The sequence below is a fragment of the Chinchilla lanigera genome, unplaced genomic scaffold, assembly GCF_000276665.1.
Source record: "Chinchilla lanigera isolate Chin_1 unplaced genomic scaffold, ChiLan1.0 scaffold00030, whole genome shotgun sequence".
Taxonomy (NCBI): Eukaryota; Metazoa; Chordata; class Mammalia; order Rodentia; family Chinchillidae; genus Chinchilla; species Chinchilla lanigera.
The window spans coordinates 8,415,856-8,437,557 of NW_004955431.1; the positions used below are offsets into that span (position 1 = coordinate 8,415,856).

Here is a 21,702-nt window from a genome sequence, read left to right on the forward strand (position 1 = left end):
TTCCTTTTTCTCCACAGCCCTGCCAGGATATGTTATTGGCTGATTTCTCGATAACAGTTATTCTTTCTGGAGCAATATGGAATCTCAGCATTATTTTAATTTGCATCTCTCAAAGGACCAGTGATGTTGAACATTTTTTTATATATTTACTTACCATTTCTACTTCTCCATTTGAGAAGTTCCTATTCATTTCAGATGCCCATTTTTGGATTGAGTCTTTCAATTTGGGGGGGTCCTGATTGTTTTTTAGTTCTTTCTACATTCTCAATAGTAGTCCTTTGTCTAGCAAAACTTTTTTCTCACATAGTGGGTTGTCTCTTCACTCTATCTATGGTTTCTTTTGCTGTGCAAAACCTTTTTAATAAGATGAGATCTGAGACGTTTAATCTGTGGTATTTCCTGTACTAATGAGATTTTGTTCATAAAATCTTTGCCTACACCAATGTTTTCAAGAGTTCTACCTATTTTATCTCTCAGCAGATTTAGTGTTCCTATTTTAATATTTAGATTTTTCATTCACTTTGATTTTCGTTAGTGCACAGTGATAGACAAGGGTCTAGTTTTAGTCACTGGCATGTGGAAAGCCAGTTTTTCCTTAACCATTTATTAAAGAGACTATCTTTCTTCCAGTGAAGGTGCTTGGCTCCTTTGTCAAAGATAAAATTACTGAGTGTGTCTGGAGTTGTTTCTGCATCTTCTAATCTGTTCCACTGATCCTTATGTCTGCCTTTTTTGCCAGTACCATGCAGTTTTTAATCTCAGTAGTTTTGAAGTATCATTTCAAGTTAGGGATTGTGATGCCCCTGCCTTGCCTTTGTTGCCCCAAACTGTTCTGGTTATCCTAGGTCTCTTCTGGTTCCAAGTGAATTTTAGAAATGATTTCTTTAATTCTATGAGATATAATCTTGATATTTTGATTTCCTTTAAATCTGTGTAACAATTTTGGAAGTTTGACCATTTTCAGTATATTGGTTCTTCTTTCCCAAGAATAAAGGATATCTTTCCATTTTCTCATATCTTCTTTGATCTCCTTTTTTCAGAGTGCTGTTTTTAATATAAAAGCTTTTTACTTCCTCTGTTACATTGATTCCTAGGTATTTCATTTCTGAATACTACTGTGCAAGGTGTTCTTTCCCTCGTTTCTCTCTCAGTATGTTTATTTGTGTACAAGAAAGCTACTGATTTTTGAGCATTGACTTTGTATCCATCTTCATGACTGAATTTCATTATTAAATCTAGAAGATTTTTCGTGGAGTTTTTGGGGTCTTTTATGTAGAATATCCTGTCATCTGCAAATAATTATAATTTAACTTCTTCCTTTGCTATCTTTATTCCCTTTATTTCTTTCTCTTGTCTAATTTCTTTAGCTAATGTTTCCAGAACTATATTGGGTAAGAGTGGTGATATTACACATCCTTGTCTTATTGCTAGTTCTATGGTGAAAGCTTTCAGTTTATGATCATTTCCTATGTTGTTGGCTGTTGATTTGTCATAGATGGCTTTTATTAGATTGAGACAAAGATCATCTACTCCAGTTTTCTGTAGGGTTTTTATCATAAACGAGTGTTGTACTTTGTCAGATGCTTTTCTGTATCTGATATGATGATGTGGTTTTTGTCCTTGGCTCTGGTGATTTGGTGTATTACACCCATATATTTGCATATACTGAACCATCCTTGCATCCTTGGATTGAAGCCTACTGGATCATGGTGTATAATCTTATTGATGATTTGCTGCATTCTGTTTCCCAGTACCTTAAGGATTTTTGGGTCTATGTACATTTGGGAGATTGGCCTTTAGTTTTCTCTTTTTGATTGGGTCCTTCTATGGTTTGAGCATCAGAGTAAAACTTGCTTCCAGGAATGACTTCGGAAGTTTTGCTTCCTTTTCAGTTCTTCAAAGAGTATTAGGAGTAATGGCATTAGTTCTCCTCTAAATTTCCTATAGAATTCAGCAATGAATCCATGAGGACCTTGGCTTTTCTTGGTTGGTAAGTTTTTAATTATAACTTCCATTTTGTTAACTGATATTACTTTATTTAGAATTTTTATGTCTTTTTACTTCAGCTTTGGTAATTCATGTGTGCCTAGAACTCTGTCAGTTTCTTCTGTATTTTTCATCTTATTAGGATACAATTTTTCAAAGTAGGCATTTATGATCTTGATTTCTGCAGGATCTGTGGTAATTTCATCCGTTTCATTCCTAATTGCATGGATTTGAGTCTAGTGAAAGTAAAATGTATAATTAAATATTACAATTCTGCTTATTTTACCCAGGCAAGTTGTAGGCCAAGGTAGTCTGCAGAGCAGTTTTTTGTTAGGGAAGCAGAAATTATTTGGATGAAGGGAAAATTCATCATAAATCATAAAAGGAAGTGGTCTTTTATTGACCTTATGACTTGAAATTTAAAACTGTTTATCTGTATCATATAACACATTTGAAACAAAGGCAACCCTTCACTTGTATGACTGTTATGTATATTTTGGCAGAGTAGAAGAGAAACTCTATTCTTGGATATCAACTTTAGATTCTGGAAAGAAAGCATGAAATTAATTTCATAATTTTCAGTCATATACATAATTTATTTTTCTCAGAAATAATACATCTGAATACCATGTGAAAAGGATGAGGAAAGGAAGAAAAAAGAGTGAATATACCATTTTATATCCAAAAAATTACTAATAGCTATGCCATCTGTCTCTCTTCCTCTTTCTGGCTTCTTCCTTTGATGGGACATATTAGAGCCGATATCTGCCTTCAGCAGCGGTCTCTCCAGGAGACCATAAGAATAGAATGTCTTTTCTGAAAATACCACTCCCATGTGCAGAAAAACTTAGGGGCTCATCAGAGTCTGGAGAGCCAGGCCACTCAGGGCTCGCCCACACTTGAGCCCAGCCTTTCTCTCTGTCTGCCATCCACCATTTCCATCTATTATTCACCTACTTGATTCCATCATCAAATGGTGTTCTTTCAGTACCATATAATTTTCTGCCTCCACACTTATGTTCGTTTTCAAGAAAGCATATAGGCAGCAATCTAAAAATATTTGTCATTTAACCTATTCTCTGTAATGATTTGAAATGATTCTTTACGTATGCCCTGTGAGAGGTATTGGTGAATAGATGTGGAGGTGGTACCCACTGCTGTCCTTTGTGATCTTCAAAGAACTAGCATTATATATTGACTCAATGTTCTGACCACCTAACTGAGTTTTGTTTGTCAATTTCAATAGTTTAAAAATTCATTCAATTGTAGGTTAATTGCCTTAGTCCTTTTTGTTTCTGTTATTCTCAAATTTATATTACTGCTGATTCTTCATCCTACTTGATTTACCAAAATAATTTTGAATTTAGGCTGAAGAATGTTTCAGGTTTAATCCTGCTCCTACCTCAACAACACATTTAGCTACCATCACTTTTGGTAATATAAACAGACATGGTGTTCTAATAACATGCATTTATCTGTTACTGGAGTCCTAAGTTGAAAATCTGAATTTGCCATGCATGTTCAAGGAAAATGATTAGTTATTTTGCTGACTAGGTCAGTGATTTTTTGCAATCACATCTACCTGTCTTTTTTACCAAGATAATTTGCAGAGGACATAATCAAGTTAACCTACTGGTCTTCATGTATATTCTTAGGAATTTTGACTAACATGAGCTAGATATAATTAAACCTATATTCTTTATTTATTAACAAAGCTGATAGAAACTCAATTAGACAAATATCTTTGACTAACATGAGCTAGATATAATTAAACCTATATTCTTTATTTATTAACAAAGCTGATAGAAACTCAATTAGACAAATATCTTTTTAATATTCCCTTATGCTTGAATCATTGTCATTGTCTTTTGAATGCAATTTCTTGCCAAATTTCTAAAACTCATTTTGTAACATCATAGTAAGTAAATTTTATTACATCATATGTAAATATAGTCATCTCTAATCATTAATAGAGATAATTCCAAGACCTTCAAAGATACAGAAATCAGTGAATATTCAAGTGCTATATATAAAATGGTGATGTATTTGCATATAACTTGTACATATATTCATATGTATTAGTTCTCTCATTTCTGGGACAAAACACCTCACAGCCCACAATTTAAGGAGAAGAGATGGATTTAGCTCATGGCTTTAGAGAGATCAGTCCATGATTAGCTGGCTGCAATGCATAAGTGATATGGAAAAGGGGCCTGGCACAGCAAAATTGCTCAACCTATGCATGGCATTCAGGAAACAAGAACAGAAGGAGCGAGAGAGAGAGAGAGAGAGAGAGACAGAGAGAGAGAGAGAGAGAGAGAGAGAGAGAGACCCTCCAAAAGCAACACTCCCAGTGACCTACCACCTCCATTTGGGCTCAACTTCTTAACAGAACATCCAGCTATCAATTCATCAATCAGTTAATCCACCGATGAATATAATATCCCTATCAATGAATCACCTCCCAAAATTGCCACCTTTAACCACATGAGACTTTGGGGGCTCATCTTAGATTCAAACATAACACTCCTGTATATTCTGCAAATCACCCTTAATACATCAGCCAGGTTTCCTGTTTCTGAAATGGAACACCTGACATACTCAACTAAAAGAGATTTAATTTGGCTTATGGTTTCAGAGGGATCTTGTCCATGACTGGATGACTCTACGGTGGGAACATCATGGCAGAAGCTTATGGTTGTAGAAAGGTGCTTACTTCATGATCACTTGGAAGCAGAGCACAAGAGAAGAGCAACAGAGAGGAACTAGCCATGGATGAGATACAGATCCTGAGGTCACACCTCCATGACCCACCTGGATACACCTAGAAATGTGCTACACTAGTAATCCCTTAGGTTGCCCCTTAGCCAGGCAGCTTAACCATTAAGCTTAACTGTCACGGTGATTTTTTTTTTTGTTTGTTTGTTTTTTTTTTTTGTTTTTCTCCAGTACCGGGAACCGAACTCACGACCTTGCGCTTGCCAGGCAGGCACTTTTGCCGCTGAGCTAAATCCCCAGCCCCTGTCACGGTGATTTAAAACATCTAATGCAATGTAAATGTAATATAAGAAGTTGTTTTACTACTGTTTAGGGAATAACAGGAAGAAAAGTCCATATATACTCAGCATTTTCCAACTTTAGTTGTTTCAATCCATAAATGGAAAACCAGTGGATACAAAGAATCAACTCTGTATGTAAATAGGTGTAACTGAATGTCTTGGTTACTTTTCTGTCGTTGCTGAGACAAAATACCCAACGCCCAAAATGAAGGAAGGAAAGGTTTATTTAGCTTACAGTTTGTGGAGATTTCAGTCCATACTTGGCTGGCTCTGAGGCAGAAGATAGCAAAGCAACAAGAGCAAAGAGGAATAGCAGCCGAACAGCAAACAGCCAGAGCAAACGGGAGGAATGGCGGCAAGCAGCCTCTTTCCCTGCCTTACTTTGTAAACAGACAACCCCCACCTAAGGGGCGTGTAGCTCTCACATAATCTCCATGCCCTCCTCTTCCACAGGCTCAGGATGTATACAAAGTAAGCACCCTGGTTTCCTGCTGAGTCACTTAGCCAAACCTCTGGACTCCCCAAGTTGACACAATGTATCAACCATAACACTGAAATAGCCTTAAAGGGAGATGGAGATCAATGAGACTGAAAGTGGTTAAGATATGTTGAAACATGTGCCAAAACAAACTCACCATTATGTAATATTAACATGAAATAACATATAATGAAAAAAAACATGCAAAAAGTGAATGTGTATTATATATTTATGTACACAGCTATATTATTATGTATGTGCATGGATATATGTGTGCATACACATAACCTTTTTATGTATAGATACATGTATATGTAATGGTGGCAGTGTCTACCAGTTATTAAATATATGGTATGACTCAGGAACTACCATACATTTCATACACTAAGTCATTTGAATGGATAAAAAAGATGTGGTATTTTTATACAATGGAGTATTGCTCAGCTATAGAGAAAGATAAACTTGAGGCTTTTATACGTAAATGGATGCAACTAGAGACTGTATCCATAAGTGAAATAAATCAGACTCACATGTGTAAACATCATATTGTCTTCCTAGTACAAGAAACTGAAAGAATAAATAGGATCCAAAATATACAATAGATACTGTGAAAAGGAAAGAAATTGCTCAAAACAAAAGAACAACTGGGATGGGGAAAGGAGAAGAGAAGAAAGAGAAAATTAATTCTATAATACTTCCTAAAGGACAAGTATTTCCATTTTCTTCATTTTACAAATCATGGAAAAGACATACTGGAGAATTTAATAATTTATTAAAGTTAACACAATTTGGAAGCAAAACATGAGATCCAGGATCATTTCAAGATATATGTTCTTTAAATTCCCACATTTCCTGAATAAACACAATAGATTTGAAATATTAATTTAGGGTCATAATGAAGGCAGATGGTGGTGAACAGGGAAATTGCCCATGTGAAACTATGCAGTATAAGCATATTCTTCCCCATATTTCACCAGATTCTTTATCATCTACTTATGTTTCTCAAGTCCAATTTGTTTGTTTCAGAATTGTGTAGGTCCCTCCTGTTTTCATGTTAGTGGTAAACTAATCAGGTGCCATATTCTCTACCTGCCATTACAGTGTTCGTCTTTTTTCACCTGGCCTAACATTCAGTGACTTGGCGAGGATTACTCTTGGTATTTTTTTGTGTTTTTTTTTTCTGTAATTAGGTGTTATACTAATCTGTATCAGACAATATTTCCTTGATACCTATTTTATGCAATTCATTGTAAAGGAATCTCTACTGAAGTAAATCTGCTTCTCTTTTATAATCTCAAGAAGAGATCTGACTTTAAATATGAAGGAAAGTGTAGCAAAATTGAAAGGAAATTAGAAAACTGCAAGGCTCTCTCACATAACTCAAAAATCATTTATTTAAGACAGCAGATTTTTAAAACTGGTACCTTGAGCAGCAAAATCAGAGTCACCTGAGAATCTGATAGAAGCCCCAAGGTCAGGGACCTACCTCAGACTTACTGAATTAGAAAGGCCAGGTTTGGGGCTCAGAGAGATGGATACACCTATACCGAGCTTCTAGGTGATCCTACAACATGGTGAAGGCTGAGAATGAATGTTCTTAATGCCTTGTCTCTCTCACTCTCATCCTCGTAGCACTCACATCAGGAATCGAAGTATTTCGCTGTCATTTGTATGCCTACACACACATACACACTCCTACGGTTCATGGTTGCTATAATCACTGAATGTATATTTATATTGAGTTAAAACTACTCTTTGAATGTTTATCAAATACAGTGATGCTATTGATAACCAGCAGACATCACCTCCTTCAAACCAGTGCTTATCAAACATTTCTAGGAGTCATATTATGTGGACTTCTATTCAGCAGCTCTAAAGTTGAGTGTGATGTTCTGTATCCCTCCCAACCCTTCAGATAAGGTTAGGGTTGCTGATCTCAGCAGTTTTGAAGAGTAAGAATTTAAAACTCAGACGTTTTGTTCAATAGACATTTTCCCCTAAAACATGGCTATCATTTCCCTTTGCAATCTTCTTCTAGTATATCCACCATGAATTGCAAAGTAGCACAAGGGATTTCTCATATGAACCCACTTAGCTTCATTCTCATGTGTGAAGGTTGATTGTGATTGTCAATTTGATGGGCTGAGAAATGCCTAGAAATTTAGTGAAGCACACATTTGAGTGTGTCTGTGGATGTTTACACAGACAACTGTATCATGAGGGCCCTAAATTCATCAGTGGATTATCATTGCTTAGGTCATAATCTGATGGCATTATTGAGAGGTGATGGAGACCTAGGAGTTGGGGCTTAATTAAAAGAGAGCAGTCCTGAGGGCATGATTCGGAGGAGCATCTCTGGTACTTGGTCCCTTTCTCTCAGGTACTTTCCTTGTCTCTGGTTGCTAGCTGCCTTGAGGTGAGCAACTTTCCTCCACTGAAGTGGAGGACCGAACTGTCTAAATCAGTAAACTGAAATAAACTTCTCCTTCTTTAAGTTGTGAATGTCAGATATTTTGTAACAGTAATCTAAAACAAATCAATATACTGTTTCCAACAGGGTGTTATCTAAGTCTACATAAAAAATGCACTAAACCAGTCTTATCAAAATTCTATTTAGTCTACTGGTTTTCCTACTTTTATCTGATCATTTCATGTTGAGAATAATCTCTCCTATAGGCCACAACTATTTTTTGAAAATTTGTAGGGCTTCATGTTAAATACTTCGGTATCACCAGTTTTCAGCATAGTTTGAATTCCTCAAAGATATATTTACCCTATTCTATAAGTCTTGATATCCCTCCCACTTCTCTAGTCAATGTCTAAATTATATACTATTCTGAATATCATTGACCTAATTAAATAAGGAAGGTGAAAATGATGTTTTGATTTAATAAAATAAAAAGGTTTGATTAGTCACATGGAAGGACTATGTCAGGCAGACCATCAAAATTAGTTTAATTAGGAGCAGAACTACAGCTGTTTCTAGGAAACAGGGAGAAACCCAGAAACTAAAGGCTGTTGACAACTGTGAAGGGATTTAGGACTTGCAGTACCGGAAAGCAAGGTTTTTTTCAGCTATGAACAAAATAATTCCCTGAAGCTTTTCTGCTTACAACTAATCTTGAAGCCTGCCCTATTATCAACTTTAAAAAACAAGTTTTTGAAAATATTTCTTGTTAAAATAAATAAAACCCCAAAAGATACAGATTATTTTTAGTTGCTAAGGAATAATCAGTAAGATCTATAGGAAACTGACATGTATATGAATTTGTGGCCCTTTTTTGAGCAAAAAAATTAGACCATAAAAAATTATTACCATACATAGTAACTATAATGCAAATAGTCTAAAAGTTTTACCTCTCTTTATGATCAGCCTGCAATATATTAAAATCCTGATGTAGTCAAGGTCAATAGATGCTACAAAATATTTTGCTATAATCTATGCTTTGCTCTTATTGAAAGTATGGTTGCAGTGTGAACACTGGATGCAAATTTTAAACTAGAAAACCATATAAAAATGCAAAGATAAAGAAAACTTGAATGCAAAATAAACCTGATCCATATTAATTTTAATCATCATGTTTGCAATATCTTTCAATTTTTTCAATTTACTTTATTCATATCCAAAAATATTTGAATCTCTCTGTGTGTGTTTGTGAGGTTTCTTTCACCTGGTTAGATTATGGTTTTTTAAAAAATACTTTTCAGCTTTCTCATTATTTTTTGTTGCCTTTATGTTTTGGAGTTTTAAAATTTTGAGTAATTTTTATATCATTTTATTTGTAAAACTGAGATTAGAGTCAGTAATCTTCACAGTGCATTTAATATTTACCATACCATGGCGCAATGATTCTATAAGTAATCATAATATCAAGCAATGATTCCATGAGTAATCCTAAAAATAGGCTTTTAAAATGTTTTAAAGGTTGTTGAAAGAGAAAGAGAGGAAGCGTTTAAATGTATTTTTCTCTGAATCTATTATAAATTCGTGGCACACAACTGAATTGGAATGTTTATAATTTTTAGCATGAATTTTAATGTAAGAGCAGGAACTGGGCAACTAGAGGAAGAGAAGGGCCTACAATCTAGGTTGCCTGTAATAGTCCTCCAATGTGCAGAAGATGACACTTCCTCTGACTCACTGTGTAATGGCATAGAGGAGGTAGGATGTGTAGGCTCTCATCGTGTCACAGGCAACCTGACCAAACTTCTAGAGAGGGCTTCTGGAATGCACCAGTAGGTGTTGTCAGAGAGACAGGTGCTCATTCTCTGAGGAAATCTATCAGGGGGAATTGAAAGAAAGTTGAATATTACTTCAAATAATTAGAATAAACTGAGAGAAAGAGAGACAGAGACAGAGACAGAGAGAGAGAGAGAAATGAAAGAAAGTAGACAAGGAAGGATTGGAGGAAGAAAAAAGAAGAAATAAAAGAAGTAAGGAAGAGAGAAAGAAAGAAAGGGAAAGAGGGAGGGGAGAAGGGGACATACAAGAGATAATTGAAGTGATTTGATGTACTTTATTTATTTATTTATTTATTATTTTTTATTTTTTTTTGGTTTTTCTCCAGTACCAGGAACTGAACTCATGACCTTGCGCTTGCCAGGCAGGCACTTTTGCCGCTGAGCTAAATCCCCAGCCCAGATTTGATGTACTTTAATTAAAGGCCAAAATTTCTCGCACAATAAAAGCTTAACTTTTAATCATTAATTTAGTAACTGATTTAACCACTAAAATCATTTTTCTTGAAAAATCAATTAATGAAATATAATTTAGAGAATGCTAGTGTGCCCACGTGGTAGAAAAATAAAACATCAAGGCATTATAAAAATATTTATGGTTGTTATTATCCTTAGGAATACTTTTGGGGGTATTTCATTCCTATTATTAAAGCAAATTTGTAGTGAAAGAACAGCCAAATAATAAAAACTGAGTGCTACACATGTGGTACACACTTTGGAAACTTGCTTGATTCTTTAATATAAAATGCTGTACACTATGCATTTGCTAAAAACAAATGTATACTCTCCAATAATGAAAGAGAAAGCACTGAGAAAATATGGAAGTAAAAATCAAGGCTAATCTAGTACTTGGCAATGGTGGGTGTTCCATGAGGATTAAACGTTTCTTTTAGGTAATTTCAAACTGTCTCTTCCTCTCTTCTCTCTTCTCTCTTTCTTCTCTCTTCTCTCTTCTCTCTTCTGTCTTCTCTCTTCTCTTCTCTCTTCTCCCTCTCTCTCTCTTTCCCTTTCTGTCTCTCTCTGTGTGTCTCTCTCTCTGTGTCTTTCTCTCTCTCTCTCTCTCTCTCTCTCTCTCTCTCTCTCTCTCTCTCTCTCTCTCTCCTTAGATCTTATACTTCCCCTAACACCAGTGGAGCTGTAGGGGGTGGGGTGGTATGTGTCTGTGCGCATGTGCTGTAGTTTAGATATTCTATTTCCCCCAATGGCTTCTCGGGCTTGGCTCGCAGCATGGTTCTGGTGGGAGGTAATGAAACCTTTCAGAGTTGGAGCCTACTGAGAAGTTTTCAGGTCATTGGGAGTGGGGCTCAAAGGAGATTGTGGGGCTCTGCCTCTTCCTTTTTGTCATTTGCTCCCTGGTGATGAAGTGTGTGGTTTTGTTACACCCTACACATCTGCCAAGATGTGCTACTAGAGACCCAAAGATAGGAGTAACTGATCAGGAACTAAAACTTCTAAAACTAGAAGTCAAAATAAACCAGTGGCGCTCTATCATCTCACAAGATTTTGGCCAGGATCAGAGAATCTGTGAGTCCTAGATTTCACCTAGATCATGCTGAACAAACTCCATGCCTTTACTTTGCTTATACTTGCATCAGTATTTAGTCTTTTAACATTTTCATTAATTTGGAAAGACTTGTGATATAGTAGCAATTGCAGATTTTATTGTGTTTTCCCCATGGGTTTCTTTAAATGTCTTCTATTAAGATATTTTATTTGTACTAAAGTCTATTACTATTATAAATAAGCTTTTCCAGGAGGAATGAAAAAGTATAAAGAAGATATAGACAAGAAGTTGTTTAAGGAATGCCTGTGGTTAGGACTGTGTGGAAAAATAAATAAAATTATTAAAAAAGAACAAAGTTTGCTGTTGATGTACATCACTGTTTTTCTCTATTCTGCTGACATATAAGAAAGAAATCTTTTAAATTTTGTTTTTGTTTTCTGTTTATTTTTATCTTAATAACATTTTTTAAAAGAGAGTAGTAAATGAGAAACAAGCAAAGAAATAGAACAGTAGCAGCATACCAGTATCACAAACATAAACATATCAAAGCACGAACATTCAAAGTGATACAGAGTCTCAAGACAAAATAATACGAATCAACAGTGATTGTTACATTACATATCGCTATCCTCAACTACATTGCTCAGATTATCAGATGTAAGAATGAAAGATTGCTCAAACCATTATAGGGAATAAGAAAATAATTCTTCAATAAAACAGTAGAGATAATACAGAGTTTCACTAGACAAGACGGTAAGAGTTCACCATTGACTGACTTTGACCAAAAAAAGTGTCTTAAGAAGAGGTATTCTGTGGATTATATAATGTAACCATACTAATTATAGAGCTTAAAATTTACTTAAATTTACTTATAAGGAAAGGAAGAGCAAGTCCCTGCTCACCCTACCTTGAGGAAGTGGTGTTTTATTTTGACTTACCTGTACTAATTTAGCACACTCTCATAAACTATGTCCCACTTATGACATGTTCCTTTCCCCGCCATATACCTTGATGAGCAGGTATACACAACAACATGAAGAGAAACAGTTGCATAACAAATCACAGGTGATCTCATCTACATTACTGAACACCTCAAACATCGAATTACTCTTTTAAGAAGCCTTCTAATTTTTTTCTGCATCTTCAGGCACGGTGTCCTTTCTGTTTACCTAGGGCTGTTTGGGTAATGTCAAAAAAAGCAAAAAGGCAAATTATTACTCCAAGGAAGTCCAGATATGACTAAGAAATGGAAAACAATAATGAGAAATATTGGGAGGGTTGAACTCCTGTGAAAGAACCAAGTATGCCGTTTGCTTATTAACTAAACCTATTTCATTATCCCAACAGAATTTTCTTGAATCTCTTACAAGAGTTTTAATTTTTTCTTCCACTGAAACTACTCATAGAATTTTCTCACACACTGCTGATTTGCTCATCAGTGCAGGCTACTCCTCTTCCCACACACATGGCCATGGACTAAGACCTCCTTCCCTCTTTTTCTTTGTAAATATGTACTTACTGGGAAGCTTCCCTGGACCATCCTAACTGGAGAAGAAATCACACTCTTAATTCCTATACTCCTGAGGTATCAGGTCCAATAAGAAAGGTAGCATGCCCAAAACAATAATTCTACACAAGATTTTAAACATCTCATCATTTACTAGACCCGTAACCTTGGATAAGTGTGGAGACCTCTTATAATCACTGCTTTCCTCATCCTAAAAGAAAGAAATAATATCTATTTTACAGCTCTACCATGTTACTAGAATAAAATAATGTGATGTTTGTGAAATGTTTTGTATAATTGATTATACTTAGGGATCATTTCCAACAATTTAGTTATGATTATTTACATTCTGTTGATCATAACATTATTCATGTATATTATTGAATGAATGCAATTAAATGTATATATGCATTTTGATAGCAAAAATAACACATGTTTATAATAGAAAATGTTAAAAGTACATTCATCTATCAAAATGAAAATCAAGTGTAAAGTCAAAATGAAAAAATAACTAAGTCAAGAAACAGTGATATTAACATTTTAAGTACCATGTCTTTCAATATCCTTAGCTATGTATGTAGATGTGTATAGCTTCATAAACTTATACTTCATTCATCATTTTCTATGCATATTCCTATTCTTAGTTTTCTTTCATGTCCCCCAGTGCAGCCGCAGTATTCTGATTTTGTAGTGAGCTCAGTGAGTATCACTGTACTATGCATAAAACAAATGTTTAATAAATTGATTCTATTCATAGAATGACTTTAAACACTTTGATTGCCTGTCTCTAAAATTAAGTGGCACAGAACATCTGTCTTTAAACAGATGCTCTGTGTCCTTACTGAAGAATCAAATCCAATATGTGCAACGCTGACTTATTCTTCGTCTTCCTTTCCTTTCCATTTAGTTTGTTGCCCAGCCCAACTGTCAACAGTTGCTCGCCTCTCGCTGGTATGATGAGTTCCCGGGCTGGAGGAGAAGACACTGGGCAGTGAAGATGGTGACGTGTTTCATAATAGGACTTCTTTTCCCTGTCTTCTCTGTGTGCTACCTGATAGCTCCTAAAAGCCCACTTGGACTGTTCATCAGAAAGCCATTTATCAAGTTTATCTGCCACACAGCCTCCTATTTGACTTTTTTGTTCCTGCTGCTGCTTGCCTCTCAGCACATCGACAGGTCAGACTTGAACAGGCAAGGTCCACCACCAACCATCGTGGAGTGGATGATATTACCGTGGGTCCTGGGTAAATGTGTTACTATAGAAAATATAATAAAAACGTGTTACTGCCATGGAATTTTGTTGCTGAGAAAATAACACTCACTAATATTTGGGACATAAGAATGTTTAAAATAGGCCTGAACATGGTAGCTCTAAGGTCTTACCCTCAGACCAAATATTTTGCTAGTTGTAGTGGGTGGATCTGTTCCCAAATGCAGCACATGCACAGAAACTTTAAGTTTTAGAATTCCAAAATTTATTGACATTACACCTCACAAGTGATTCTATGGGGGTTTTTTTGTTTCTTTTTTAAAGCTTTTCAACTATCGGCCATATATAACCATCCTACTTTTATTAAAAAAGTATAATTTCTGAAAGATAAGAATAAATCACTTAGAGGAATTTGTCATTCTATGTATAAAGTAATTGCAATCATTTTTTACAAACAAGTTGAAATGTCTAGTTATTATTAATAATAGCATATGGTGTTTTAGAATGTCTTCCAACTCTCTGTGTTCTTATTATGAAAGGAAAACTATTGTAGATCTGCTGGAAGTCACAGTAAGACAGGAAGGCTTATTTAGGGAAAATCTTGTTTTCCTTTCTTGTTGTTATTGTCTTGGTTATATTTTAATTATTCTTTCCTGTATCATGCCATGGTTTGCTAAAAAAATCATATTTTCTCAATTTAACTCATCATTTAAAAGCTCTCTGGTATCACAGCCAACTCATCAAAAAATACATGACCAAATTCTTCATCTGCGATCTCAGAAGTTTTGTTTGGGTTAACTTCAAAACTGCTGAGGAAAGTAACATGAGAAAAAGCCAGGAAAAATAATAGCCTATCTAAATCAGAGATAGATCCAATCCTCATTTCCCAAGATTATAATACTCTAAGTAATAGCTATTGAACAGTTCATGGTGAAAAAATTTAATGCATTTTAAGTGTTACTAAAACTATTTTTAAAAAAAACTTCTCATATAAACAATACTTTACAGTACATTCTAATTAATCTGAAGGTACAAAGTGTGATCTTACTTAAATTATAAGTGTCCTTTTGAGTAAAATAATTATTCCAATATCATTGATATTGAAGATAAAATTGCTCTGCCTATTTCCACTTAAATTAAGCACTACACATTAAGAATTGTTTCTTATGTGAGTTTTCTTCATAGGAAATTTATTTGGAACAATTCTTATAAAAGTATTTAGGAAATTCAGTCATTTGAACTAAATTTCTAAAAATTCTAATGTCCCCAATAGAATATAGAACATTTCATTTAGAAAGTATTATAGATACATTGCAACATAAATAGTTGTATTATTGCTAAATCTTCATGCAATCAATTGAATTGTGTTAAGTACTTTCTATATAGTAAATGCAGTATAGAGTGATTGTGATACAAAAGAAAAGCAAAAAGAAGCAAATAAGCAAAAAGTCCTTGTTCTTAAGAAATTTAAATTTTACTAGAAGAAATGTATAATAAGCAAATAAATAGATTCATGATCACAGTGAGAGAAAATGGCAAATAATATAAAAATAGAAACTTAAAAGTTTAAGGAATTTTACAATTAAAATATCATTGTAGGCTGCTTCCTACATGTAAACTTTGTAACAGAATACCCTTGAAAGTTATCTGAAAGAAACCACATGCAAATCATGGTGATGTGGTTAAATAAGGTACCACAGATTTAATGGTGAGAAATACCTGCTAATGGTAACATTTTCCCAGAAAATGTTGACCTGCAAGTTATTAATTTGTCTAGGAACTATTAGGATGAAAAAATATTTCCTGGAATAAGAAAAAAATGCTTGTGCATCATTATCTTACTTCAACACAGGGCATGTGAAAAAGTGTTTACCTATAGAGTGTATCTGTTCAAACAGTTACACTGTTGAGCAAGTTTGGTGAACTGTGAGTGCCTTACAATTAAGACTGAATTCTTAGAGGTTTTACAGATCTATGATTATAAAAGCCATGCTCTATGTCACTGAACTGTTGTGGAGAAATCACTGCACTGGAGTACATGCAGCCACTCTAGCACTAGGAGACTATGAAATTGTAGGGAATCATGAACTCTCAGTATTTTCAGTACCACCACCTATAAAACGACAGACTTAGAGTAGATGGCATCTAAAGTCCCACTGAATCCTGTCGTTCTGTCTGCTAAGCTCCCACTACAAGGGACAGAAAATTGTTCGTTATGGCGCTAACAACATCAGGGTAGGGATACTCTAACCGTTTACCAAGTGTGTTATAAACAAAAGTCATGCTGATTTGATGACTATATTAATGAATCATCTGTTTTCCCACCCTGCCATTCTGTCTGATAACATGATTGTGCTCACAAGTTTCAATCCCTTAACAGAACATTTCATAGCTCATTCATTATGAATTTCTTACTATAACAAGATCGAACAACTTATGGAAAGGAGGTGATTTGTCAGTTAATATTTGCAGTGAGAGGTTGGAACCCTGTTCATGGGTTTTGTAAAGTCTTCTTGAAATGACTTAGATTTTCAGTCCATGATACCTCTGTGAGCCACATGATAGGTAAAGTGTTACCTTTTAATTTCTGCTAAATTTACTACTCTTCCATTTTCGGAGATTTTCCCCCACATCCTTGATTTTTCCTTTATGAAAATGCTCATTTTTATACCACTCATTTAGTTTACCCCACCAAAAATTCTTGTTTTATATATTTTTATCATTAATTTTCACTTTCTGTAAATATTCTCTAACTTTATTTTAGAGCTCATCTTTTCAAATTAATCCTTTTTTATTAAGAAGCATGATTTTCTGAAAGAATTTATGTTCTTTTATACACTTTGCTATTTCATCCATAAGAACTGCTCTTAGCCTCATGGATCCAGGTGTCTCATCATTTAGTACACGACAGAATAGTGTCTCTACATTTTCTTCATAGTCTTTCCTATTGAAGCTCAATATTGTATTAAATACTGATGTTGAAATCTGTTGAGTTAACTCTTACATCTCTGTCTCTCTCAGTAGCATCATTGATAACTTATAACTCACCATACTGCAAGGCTTTTTAAGTTATTATTAAGTCAGACTTGTTTGTATGGATGGTTCTTAAAACTTTTCTCCCCATCACAAAGCATCAAGGCATTTTTGTCTTCTCTATTCAAGGTGATTTTTTGGCAAATATCCAAACATACTATACAAGGATCAAACTTATGATTTTAATCATCTTGACCTATAACTCTAAGAAAGCAAAAGAACTAATGACAGATAACTATTGGAACTTTCTTAATAGATAGGTAACTTCAGAGAGAGAAGTACCAGTATACTTCTCAGACTGTGCAATCACTCAGTCAAACTCAAAAAGCAAAATGCTATACACTGCTGTACTGGGACTCAAGCCTGGAACTTATTCAGTGCTGATTTTCACATATAATATTAATATAATATTTCTCTGAAAAATTCATTTTAGAAGAAAATTTATGTACAGAATTTATATGCAAAGTAAATAAAGCGTGTTACATGTGTAATATGCATTATGAGAAATCTAAACTGCCAGAGTAGTTTTATCTCAAGTAGAGGTTATTTCTGCAGATGATATAGAATCAAATATGAATAATAATAGTGATAAACTTGTGGATCCTAGTTTTCAAGCTTTTCCAGAGTCTACTTTAAATTCTTTCTCAAAACCAATGATAATTAAATCAAGAACCAAGTGCATATCATAGCCTGCTACACAAAGAAATGTATGTATATGTAAAATTTCCAAAGATAGACTAATGTAACTGACTTAGCAAAGAAATTACAAAATTGATAAGGTTATTTTAGAAAGAAAGTAGAACTTTGATGAAGGTTGTTATATTAATAAAGCAGGAAATACTTGTTCCCCTGAAAAAACAAATTGGCAGCTGAAGTGACTTGACATTACGCACATGCCTAAGAATAAGCCACAATTAAACAGTATGTAAATCAATGCACACAGAGCACGATGATGAGAAGGGTGAACTGAGGAGAAGATGGGATACGGGATGAGAGCAAGGCTCTGTTAAAAATAGCTTCTATTGAATTCATAGGCATCAAGTAAGAAGTGTTCATATATCCGTCTTGCCGGTAACACACATTATTGTGTGGTTTTTGTTAAGCAACACTGGTTTTTCATTTCCATCCTTTATTTGTATTTTTAAATGTTAAAAAACGTGGATATAGAGAAGTCTGAAAATTTTAGCACTGCCTGCCAGATGGAAGGTGTAACATGAAAAATGGTTATCATATTTTCATGTAGACATTCATGGGGACAAATATCATGTGTATATTCTTCCTTTCTTATACCATTTTACTTTATTGTGTTTTATTTCATTTTGGTGCTAGTGAGTGAATACAATGTCTTTCGCATGCTAAGCACAAGCTCTATCACTGAGCTATACCAGCAGCCACCCATTTTTTCATCTTTTGTTTAACAGTTATTAAGATCGTAAGTTATCAAATATTCATAGTTTCACCTCACGCCTGAATGACCTATGCACTCGAGTTTCCTGAAATGTTATACTTGCCAGGTAGGGTGGCACACACCTGTAACCTCAGCATCTAGGAGGAAGATCATTGCAAGTTCCAGGCCAACCTGGGCTACAAGTTCCAGGCCAACCAGGCCAACCTGGGCTAGACTTCTTTGACTCTGTTTGCCATCTTAGATTTTGACACAGATTAAATTTGAGTGGATTGTTCATGATTGGTTAAAGTGTAACACACCCTAAGATACACATTTGTTACAATTTAATATTGGAAACCACATTTGGAAAAACACTAAACCCACCGCTTACCACCACCCTGCCCTCACCATTGCTACCTATCACCATGTGTCTAATACAGAAACGAACCATCTATCCCAAGAAAGAAAGAATAAAGTCCTATGATGTGACTTTGATATGTTTCCTTTTTGGTTTCCCTGCATTAGTTATTTAGACCTAAGTTTAAATTCTATTTCTAAGAATATTATAATTTTTTTTCATTTTTCATTGATGTATGCATGTGTACATATATAAAGTGTTCAGGAAAACATGAAAAGATAAACAGTGTACCTATTTTTTAAAAAATGTGTTGAAGCTGATGTTTAGTAGAAAATGGTAATCTTCATATTTAAAAAAATTAATATTTACTCATTTGAAAATACGTTCGGCAACTTCTGCCTACTCATTGAAAATTAGTAGTAAGTTTAAATTCTCTTTTATCTAAGGACATTATAGTTTTTTTTTCATTTTTCATTGGTGTATGTGTGTGTCCTGACTTCAGGAAAGACATAGAGAACTATTTATTCATTACTTTCCAATCTGCATAAATATTTTAAGGTTTAATTTTCATGAGAAATGTTAAATTAAAACAGAAATCCTATAAAAAGAATGTTCCTTCACTGATAGAAACTTTACATTTAATTTTAAGTATGATTGTATATATATATCATATATATGATATATCATATATATCATAAACTATCAGATAATTTGCAATTCTGAAGCTATATAGTCTAATCTTAATCTAAAACTAACATAGCATCATTTCTTAGTTTCCTTGAAAATATGTACTTCCTTAATTCTATATCCCTACTTTTTTCCCTGTGGTGCTACAATACTGGCATCAAAACGATAATGGCTTTGTTTTTAAAATAGAGAACACTCACTGCCTCACTGAGTCAGTGATTCTAGAAGTTTTCCATACAGAGACTTCCAAGGTCAGATCTCTAACAACTCTGGGTCTTGAACAGCCAGCCCTTGGCAGTTGCTAGAGATGAAAAGGTGACTTGCTTCTGGTTTGGGGTTGTTGTTTATTATTTGTGCTAAGTCCCAATAGCGACAGAGAGTGAGACAAAAGTTCTGTTTACACAGATCCATTACATAACTTGCACTTGAGACTGGGTCTGTTAAATGTGGCATCTGAGAACCCGCTAGTCTGTTTCACCTTCACAGCCAGTTTTGCTAGACAGAATTTAATAGAATGCTCAAACAGCCCTGGATGAACATGTTCTGGGAAAGGTAGAAAAAAATTGGTAAGAAATTCCAGGCATTCACGAATATTGTTAGGAAGTTCTCTGACTCACTTGCACTATGATTCTTTCTTCATGAGTCCTCACTCTCTTGACATCAGTGCATGCAGTTAGGCTGCCACCACGACTCTGAGAAATCATGTCATCTGTTTATAAACAGCAAAGAACAATTTTGAAATGTTCCCATTGTGGGAACAGGACAAACATTTTGTGACAGAAGCTCCCTCAAGCTTTGCTCTCTTCAGGCTTTTAAGTTCCCATGAACAGTTTGCTTTCTGGATGAACAGTTGGTTAATAGCACCCTCTAGTTTTGCTAATGAATAATTTCTTCAAGGGTTTAGCAACTATTGCCAGAAGAGATGAAACTTGGCTTCACTAACATGCTAATAGTAGATAGAAATCCATGGCCATCAAACAGCTATGTAGTGATTAGAGCCATATAAAATGATACTCCAATCTGGTGCCTTAAAAAAATGATTACTACTCATTATCCAAAAAATGATTGATTGGCAATCTTATCTAGACCTCAGGTTTTTTTTTAAGTGCTGCTATGAACTCTCAATTCGATCAGGACCCCAGTTTTTCTTTGTGCCTTTAAGAGGTCAGATGAGGTAAGATTTTGAGTCGTCAAGAAAGTCATGTTTAATATCTCCCCTTTGGAATCCCAAAAAGAAAAAGAAGAACCGTCATTTCTCAGCATCAGGAGTTTGTTGTTATTCTTCTTAGAAAACTTTAGAGATAATGTAGTCTAAATTTCAAATTAAAGAATTCTTGCCTTGAACCTATCTCGTAAGAATAGTCTTCTCAGATATTAAGGAACTCTCAAGTTAAAAATACCATCTCATATTGAGCTCCTAACTATTGCTTTGTATCTCCTTCAGAGTGGCCCTACTTCTGCCCTCCAGAGCAATTAGATCTAGGGCCTTTCTTCCTCTGCATGATTACTCATACACTTGAGGTTAGCTATTTTGGTGATTGTTAATAATCACATTTAGCTTTCCAATTTGCGAGAAACAGATGCAATGATACTTCAGTTTATCTGTGAGTGGTAATAAAATAGAAATGCTAAACAAAACACATCTCACTTTACAACATGTAAAATTGTGAAAGGCACTAAATCACAGATACGTCGTAAAGGAATGGATTTTGTTGCATAGGCCAGGTTTCCAACTCAGGGCCAGACTTTGTTTGGAGTACAACTGATAGAAGCCATTCTGGGCTCTGGATCATAATCCAATTTGCCAAAATTCTAAGTGCCAGAGAATTTTTCTTCACAAAGCACTAGTGGATCTATTTCTGTATTTTTCATTTCAATGATCCAATTTTCAATCCTAAGACAAACCAAAGCAAGTCTGAACCTTCTTATATAGGTCAGATTTTACCTCTGAATACAGATATAATAACCAATTTTAGTAATAATAACAGCAAGAAAGCAAACTACACAATTTGCCTGGCAAATTACACAATTAGAGTAGAATCCTTTTTCTTAGAAGCCCTGCAATCCAAACTTCTCTTTGAGGAGTGATACCAAATTTAGAGAGATTTGATTACTTGGCTGAGGTTAGCAAGCTGACTGCTAGTTGTAGAGCCTGGCATCTCCCTTCCCAGACAGTCCCGTTCTTATCATTGTGCCATCTGCTGAAATTTAATTTGAAATGCTTTTGTCCAGTCAGTGATCACACACACACACA

General features: G+C 34.8%; 1 protein-coding gene across 3 annotated transcripts in view; it reads left to right on the plus strand.

Moving 5' to 3' along the window:
* Positions 1–21,702, plus strand: part of Trpc4 (transient receptor potential cation channel, subfamily C, member 4) — a 195,940-nt gene that overhangs the window by 132,271 nt on the left and 41,967 nt on the right. For all 3 annotated transcript variants that reach the window (XM_005387650.2, XM_005387651.2, XM_013515720.1), the window contains one exon: positions 13,681–14,017. In XM_005387650.2, coding sequence (XP_005387707.1) covers positions 13,681–14,017 — 337 coding nt within the window. The remainder of the gene's footprint in view (positions 1–13,680; positions 14,018–21,702) is intronic.